At 41.2% G+C, this 8,681-nt stretch overlaps 2 protein-coding genes across 2 annotated transcripts in view; one reads left to right on the plus strand and one right to left on the minus strand.

Moving 5' to 3' along the window:
• The window catches only part of LOC147072864 (lachesin-like), a 275,503-nt gene extending 267,636 nt beyond the window's left edge, over positions 1 to 7,867 (minus strand). Inside the window, exon 1 of the mRNA XM_085945738.1 lies at positions 7,281 to 7,867. The gene's annotated coding sequence lies outside the window, so the exon portion shown is untranslated. The remainder of the gene's footprint in view (positions 1 to 7,280) is intronic.
• On the plus strand, positions 1,921 to 2,793 carry LOC147072865 (uncharacterized). The gene has a single exon (XM_085945739.1). The coding sequence runs from the start codon at positions 1,921 to 1,923 to the stop codon at positions 2,791 to 2,793; it is 873 nt and encodes a 290-aa protein (XP_085801865.1).
• Positions 7,868 to 8,681: the final 814 nt, after the last annotated feature.

Raw genomic sequence — 8,681 nt, forward strand, 5'->3', positions numbered from 1 at the left:
GGTTTTATTTTCCATTTTTATTGCAAATGCAAAATATAATTTATTATTATTCATGATTTTAAAAATAAATAACAAGATATTTCAGCATTTTTATAATATATACTTACAATATAAAGATTCTTTCTTCACCCATACCATACTAAATATATAACTCAATTATATTTCAAATAATTCAAATTCCATCAAGTATCATCGATTGATAGTTATAATACTTTTATAAATAAATTGAATATTCGTTAAAACAAAATATAATTTAAAATTACATTGATAGCTATTTCAACTGCGATAATATTATATGCTATGGCAAGAAAGAAGTGATTGGAAAACCACTAGACAGATGTCGCGGTTAAGTGCGTAATACACCGTGCTCTCACTCGGGGGAACCGGGTTCGATTCCCGATGAGGTCATAAAATATTATGAATGTGTATTTTTCAAAGATAGGTATTTATGTGATTGTTTTATTACTATTAATATATTAATACTTCACTACACTACTATCAGGCATGTTGTAGTGTAAAAAGTATAAAGGTATACATATACATTTATATTAATATTTAAAATTATATTAATGTCATACAATGGTACCTACCTAAGAGGCACTAAATGACTACGTGGATGCCCTTAAACCCGCTGAATAGACGAATTCTTAAAGTTCGGTGGATGTGTGTGGTCTATACTTATACTTTATGTAGCACATGCTTAAACAGTATATAATATGTGTTTTTATATTATATTATATATGTGTGTCTATGAATATAGTATATGTTTGTATATTAATAAATATAAATGTAAATATATGTAAGTATATAATGTGTGTAAAAATAATCATCGTCATTAATATTATTATCCCTGTGTTGCGATACAGAGTATAATGGAACAATTTTAAACAGGCATGCTAATCTTATTATAAATGGTTTATTATTATTGTTTTCTAATAAAAATATGTGTGTGACCGACAAGTTAGATAGAGCTCAGGATATAAATTCCTGAATGACGGTTAAGCAGTCGACCATGGACCTGAATAGTCTATACTGTATAGCACCTTCTTAAAAATAAAATGTATTATGTGTATTTATATATATAATATATATATATATAGTGAGGGTGGAAGTAGTCCGCAGACAGTGCAATGTGTAGATAGCAGTTAAAACCTAAAAATTACAACATTTTAATAATTCAATATTTTTAATAATCAGCAAAACACTGCCGTGAGAACGGACATATGATCACCTCCCGCCGGCTGAAGAAATGCTTAAGTGCCGGGTGTCAGTTGTCCATCACAGGAATGAACGAGTAAACAGTGCATTCCTGTCATTGTGTCGTGTGAAATCCATTGTTGGACTGATAACGTTTGTACCTTAATCAAATTTCGCAGACAAAATCCCAGGAATCTATCCGCAATGTGGGAACAAAACAATAAATTTACCCACGCTGTGGATAGCATTTCCTTTGTCTACTTTCAATATAAAAACAGACGTGGCAATCCAACAAGAACTCAGTACCTTAAATTCGCTCGTCTTAATAACACGCCGCTCGCTTCAACGTTAAAATAACTTTTATCACAAACACTATCGTCGTAATCTAATTTATAAACTTTGTATTATTCAAGCTGTAAATTGAATCTGTAATTTGTGTTAAGGGATAATAAATTTGGGGAATTACTTTTATACGCATCAAAACCTTCTGATTTTATTCATCACCTACCCCTCATCACACCATCCCTTGTTACAGTGGTGACCCGTAAAGTAAAATTCAATTCATTCATTTTCATTTTACAGACTTCGTTTAATTTTTTTATTAACTACTATTTTACTGTGTTTGTGAGAGAATTATTTTTTTCGTTGGAGCTCGTTTTCCCGCGCAGTTTTCAACATCCGTTTTCCCGCGTTAATTTTCTTAAATTCACTTGCCTTGTCAAGATGCCCAATGGACAGTTCTCCAGCGGGTATGGCAGCAATGCCGGAGGAGAAACGACAACACCAGCACCAGCCCAGCAGACCACACCTCAGATCAGCCGCGTGGCAGTGAGGATCCCACCATTCTGTCCAGAAGACCCGGAAATGTGGTTCTGCATGGTGGAGCGAAGCTTCGAAGCAGCTGGCGTCACGACTGACGCGACCAAATTTGGATACATCCTGGGAGCTTTGGAATCTCGTTACGCGTCAGAGGTTCGAGACATCATCCTTAACCCACCTCGTGAAGGAGCCTACGAGCACCTCAGGACGGAGCTGACGAGAAGGCTGAGCTCTACCCAGGAGCAGAAGACCAGACGACTACTGGAGCACGAGGAAGTTGGTGATCGCAAACCATCACAGTTCTTGCGCCACCTACGTTCTCTCGCAGGAGCAGCCGTTACTGATGACATCCTACGCACGCTTTGGATGGGTCGCTTACCACATACCATGCAATTGGTACTGGCGACACAGAAGGACGCGGATCTCAACAAGGTTGCAGACCTAGCTGACGCCATGGCAGATTCCACATCAAAGGCATCCATTGCTGAAACCACGATGGAAGACCTGTGCGGCATCAGCAAGCTGGTGATCACCTTGCGGGAGGAAATCTCAACTCTTCGCGAGGAGCTCTCCAAAGAGCTCGCAAGAGGAAACCGACCATCAAGGCCACGTCACCAGTCACGATCAGCCAGCCAAAGGAGGAACCATTCCCGACCGCGAGACCAAAGCCACAGCAAACCTGGCATGTGTTGGTATCATCGTAGATTCGGCCAAGATGCGGAGAAGTGCGTCACACCATGCACCTTCAACAAGGGAAACGCCACGGGCAGTCGCTAAGCGCGGCCAGCGATTACAGCCCTACCTCCAGCCGCCTCTTCGTCACCGACCACGCCACGAAAATACAATTCCTTATCGACACCGGAGCGGACCTTTGCGTTTTCCCACGCACGAAAGTACAGGGGCGCCGACCAAAATCACAGTACGAACTTTCAGCAGCAAACGGATCTGTCATTGCTACGTATGGCAGTATCTCACTGACGCTGAATTTGGGGTTACGAAGAGAATTCACCTGGAAATTCGTGATTGCAGATGTCACCAAGCCCATTATTGGTGTTGACTTTCTAATCCATTTCGGATTATTAGTCGATGTCAAGAATCGCAGACTGTTGGATCAGACGACTCAACTTACAACCTCTGGACGCCACAGCAGCACTGAGATAGCAACTGTCAAAACTGTCGCAGGTAAATCCCTTTATCATGGATTACTGCAGCAGTTTCCGGATCTCACGCGCCCAGATGGAGCTGGTAGAGAAGTCATCCACAACACGAGACATCACATACGAACCACCGAAGGACCTTCTGTAGCTCAACGTCCTAGACGCCTAGCTCCCGACAAACTTCACATCGCCAAAAAGGAATTCGAAACCATGACCAGACTTGGAATAGCACGACCATCTGAAAGTTCTTGGGCGTCACCCCTTCACCTGGTGCCCAAATCTGAAGATCAATGGAGGCCATGTGGTGATTACCGCGGATTAAACGCTCGAACCGTACCTGACAGGTACCCCGTGCGTCATATCCAAGACTTCACACAAACATTGCGTGATAGGAAAGTTTTCTCCACGATCGACCTGGTGAGAGCATACAACCAAATCCCAGTGGCTGAAGAGGACATTCCGAAGACTGCCATCACAACACCCTTTGGATTGTTCGAGTTTCCATTTATGTCGTTCGGCTTGAGGAATGCGGCCCAGACTTTTCAGCGCTTCATTGACGAGGTTTTGCAGGGTCTGGACTTCTGCTACGCCTACATAGACGACATCCTGGTAGCCTCCACAACAGAACAAGAGCATCTTCAACACCTGGAAATTTTGTTCAAACGCCTACAGGAGTACGGCCTGGTTGTCAACTCCACGAAGTGCCACTTCGGAGTAGAGAAAGTTAAATTCCTTGGCTACCTGGTTTCCAGCACCGGAACTCGACCACTTCCAGATCGTGTCAGCGCTATTCGCGAATACACCCGCCCAGACACTCAAAAAGGACTACGACGGTTCTTGGGAATTTTGAATTTCTATAGGAGATTCGTCCCCAAGGCCGCAGAAACGCAAGCTCCACTGAACTCACTCCTGCAAGGAAAAACTTCCAAGAAAGAACCTATCATCTGGACACCAGAAGCAATCGAGGCCTTCGAGGAATGCAAGAAGAGTTTGGCGGAAGCAACGCTATTGAAACATCCGAAAAGTGAGGGGACTCACTTAGCGATTATCAGTGACGCATCCGATACTTCCGTTGGCGCAGCACTTCAACAACGAGTTGACGATCAATGGGAACCGCTGGCATTCTTTTCAAAGAAGCTAAGTCCAGCGGAGAGAAAATATGGCGCTTACGACCGCGAGCTTTTAGCTATCTATCTAGCTGTCAAACATTTTCGACACATGATAGAAGCTCACACGTTCACCATATTTACCGACCACAAGCCCATTACGTTCGCATTCCAACAAAAATCGGACAAGTGCTCACCAAGACAATTCAGACACCTCGATTTCATCGGACAATTCACGACCGACATACGTCACGTCGCTGGAAAAGACAACATCGTCGCTGATGCCTTGTCTAGGATAGAAGTCGTTGAAGACACACTGAATTATGCCAACCTCGCAGCCGACCAGGAAACTGACAACGAAATGAGTACATTTTTACGTGACGGATCGGTACTTCAGTTGAAACAAGTACTTATTCCCGACACAGACATAAAAGTATTCTGTGACTTGTCAACACCTATCGCAAGACCTTTCATAACCAAACCGCACCGACAAGCAGCTTTTAATCATATCCACAGACTTTCACATCCCGGAATTAATGCGACCGTCAAACTTGTCACACAACGATTTGTTTGGCCGTCGATTAAAACGGATTGTCGAAATTGGGCCCGCAACTGTCTTCAATGCCAGAAGAACAAGATCACACGTCACATATCAGCACCACTCGGAAACTTTGCACCTTCAGGACGATTTGAGCATGTCCACATCGACATCGTCATCCTTCCTATGTCTGAAGGCTGCAGATATTGCCTCACCTGCGTTGACAGATTCACGCGGTGGCCGGAAGCATTTCCGATTAAAGACCAAGAAGCGGAAACGATCGCCCGTACATTCTACAATGGTTGGATCGCCCGTTTTGGAACGCCCTTGAGAGTGACAACGGATCAAGGCAAACAATTTGAGTCGAACCTTTTCAGACAATTAAATCGTCTGACTGGTACGGCGAGGATTCACACGACAGCATATCACCCAGCCGCAAACGGTATGGTCGAAAGACTGCATCGTCAATTAAAAGCCGCTATAAAATGCCACGAGAATGAGAGATGGACTGAAACATTGCCGACAGTGTTAATGGGAATCAGAGCAGCTTGGAGAGAAGATTTAAAGACGACAGCAGCTGAGCTTGTGTACGGCGAACCCTTACGCCTACCAGGGGAATTTTTGTGCCATCAAACCAGCACAAACCAAGACCCAAGCAACTACGTCACGATCCTAAAAAAACATTTCCAACAACTGCAACCTGTAAAAAGCCAGCAACACGGCGAAAAACGCGTTTTCATTTTCAAAGACCTTAACAAATCGACACATGTGTTCTTACGCGATGATACAGTTAAAACTCCGCTAAGATCTCCATTTACCGGACCATATGAGGTCATCACGCGCAATTCGCGAACATATGTCATTTGCAAGAGAGGAAAAAACGTCACCGTTTCTATCGACCGTTTAAAACCAGCGTACATTCTCAAGGAAAATAAAACAATGGAACAGCCTGAGAAAAATCCTGACACCGTGGGAGCTCGTGTTACCCGATACGGCAGAAGTGTCCATTTTCCAGACCGTCTCTAGGCCAGTGGAGCAAATATCGGTCAACAACATCAGGCACGAGCCGAACAATGCAATCGGGGTCGTGTTTCAAAACAGCACGCGGAGTTTCCGATTTCAAAACAGCAACGTTAGCGAAAGCAAGAACACACATCGACCTAGAATGTAGGTCAGTGGTGTACGCAATATTTAAAATGCAGGCATAAACAATTTATTCACAATAAATGCGGATAACTCAACTGGATTATTCAGTATTTTACCATCATCATCACCAAGAGACACCAGCATACGAAAATGGGTGCACAACAGACAAAGGAAGAGATCATCGTCGCACAGACTGCGTCGGGCGGAGCAATTGTCAACGACACGTCGACAGGCCAACTGTCGTGGGCAACGCTTGCCTTGATTATCGTCATCATTGCCGCAGTTTCCAGCTACCTGCTATGGACAAATTGCAAAAAGCACATCACCAAGAGAGTCATCAAGGACATGAGAGCAGACGTCCCGGGATGCAGACCACCGCAGCATCCACCGAGACAGATCTGATTGGACCTTCAAGCGACCACCTCTACCTACTTTCATCGCGATTTGCGTGCCGCATTTCGCTGGAAGGGGGGTATGAGGGTGGAAGTAGTCCGCAGACAGTGCAATGTGTAGATAGCAGTTAAAACCTAAAAATTACAACATTTTAATAATTCAATATTTTTAATAATCAGCAAAACACTGCCGTGAGAACGGACATATGATCACCTCCCGCCGGCTGAAGAAATGCTTAAGTGCCGGGTGTCAGTTGTCCATCACAGGAATGAACGAGTAAACAGTGCATTCCTGTCATTGTGTCGTGTGAAATCCATTGTTGGACTGATAACGTTTGTACCTTAATCAAATTTCGCAGACAAAATCCCAGGAATCTATCCGCAATGTGGGAACAAAACAATAAATTTACCCACGCTGTGGATAGCATTTCCTTTGTCTACTTTCAATATAAAAACAGACGTGGCAATCCAACAAGAACTCAGTACCTTAAATTCGCTCGTCTTAATAACACGCCGCTCGCTTCAACGTTAAAATAACTTTTATCACAAACACTATCGTCGTAATCTAATTTATAAACTTTGTATTATTCAAGCTGTAAATTGAATCTGTAATTTGTGTTAAGGGATAATAAATTTGGGGAATTACTTTTATACGCATCAAAACCTTCTGATTTTATTCATCACCTACCCCTCATCACACCATCCCTTGTTACAATAGTATAACTGAATAATTATTTCATACAGGCATACTAATCTTATTATGAATGCTTTATTTCAATGTTATTAGTGATTTAAATATATATGTAAATAACACATAAATAGTTATTGAATGAAACAGGAAATATTAAAAATAGTTACCTAATTAGATAGTATAAATTTGCATGCATTATTTACGTATTTATAAAAATAAGAGGCCTAAATTTACCTCACTCGAAAATTTACGCCGGTTCTTTTTTGGTTACATCATCCTTACGCGACGGAGCATTTTTTTCTGTTTCACCACTTAAATTGTCATTCACAGTGCCACATATAAATAACACACTTTCCCGATTCTCGAAAGCCACCCTTTTCGCTTGATCGACAAGCGTAGTACTTTACAATTTTGGGGTCATAAAAAGCCTCTTCACGTTTCCTCGGCCTCACTGTATTACATTTGCACGGTGTTTATTTTTTACATGTCAATAATTCCGCACCGATTTTTGTTCACCCCCAAAAAAAACAGTGCGAAAAAATCATGTCACCAAAAATTCCACGTAAAAAAATTCACATAAATTAACAACAGAAACTTACAAATTAATTACACATTTTTTTTTGTAAATTATCACGTTTTTTAACGTCTTATAATAATATATTAGTTATACATTTTGTGTCGTAAAACTGCGCGGATAACAATCCATAACAGTGCGTTTTGATTATAACACTTATTTAAATACATTAATATAAATAAGATGACACAAAGTTGTGATGGAATTTACATTACGTTGATGTAAAGATACTGAATCGATCTTGTAGATTCGTTGGAGGGGGAGTATAGAGAGCTTTTAAAAGCGCTAAGCTTTCGGTTTGTATTGAACAGGCGCACAGTAGTTCCGACCGATATGGCGTCTCGGCGCTTACTGGCGCGGCGGCGGGCGCCGTTCGACGTGCGCAGGCGTCGCAGTACAATGCGCGCGCATATCGTAAAGGCCGTAAGAAAGTATTGTCGTCAGAGCTAGGGACAGGGCAGGAGATTTTCGAGGGTGAGTGTTTTCCAGCTGTAGCTCTCTACTAAGAGCAAATATATATTATCGCCGAATTTTGAGAATTTCACGAGTTCACTCGTTTGTGAGATAATTTTGGAACATTTGATTAATTGAAATTGCCCACATGCGAAATATTATTACGTTGTCTAACGAACAAATTTGTTAAAATAACTTTGAATAAGTTATTTATGTTTGTGCCTGTCATCGTACAATAATTATACTTATGTACATATTTTCTGGATAATAGATACATCTACGGTTCAGATGTCATAAAATGAAAGTATATTTCATTTTCACATAAACGCACGTTATAATAGCATCACTGAATTTAAACAAAATATCATCTCAGTTGTTCAAAATAATTATAACTGAGTTTTCATAGTTTTGAGTAATGAGTATTGAAGATTGAATCCAAATTCGAGTATATACGAATTCTGAACTGAAATTCAAATTTATTTTGAATATATTATATAACTTCGAAACACCTAATATATATTATAATAATTATATACCTACATGCTAAAAAAAATATTTTTGAAAAAAAATACGAAGCCCGACGGGACTTAAACCAGTAACCACTGGAT

Source organism: Rhyacophila brunnea, unplaced genomic scaffold (genome assembly GCF_057557595.1).
Source record: "Rhyacophila brunnea isolate RB1 unplaced genomic scaffold, BYU_Rbru_1.0 scaffold_19, whole genome shotgun sequence".
Taxonomy (NCBI): Eukaryota; Metazoa; Arthropoda; class Insecta; order Trichoptera; family Rhyacophilidae; genus Rhyacophila; species Rhyacophila brunnea.

Excerpts from the sequence above, each read along its gene's own strand:
- LOC147072865 (XM_085945739.1), top strand. The coding sequence starts at position 1,921 with ATGCCCAATGGACAGTTCTCCAGCGGGTATGGCAGCAATGCCGGAGGA.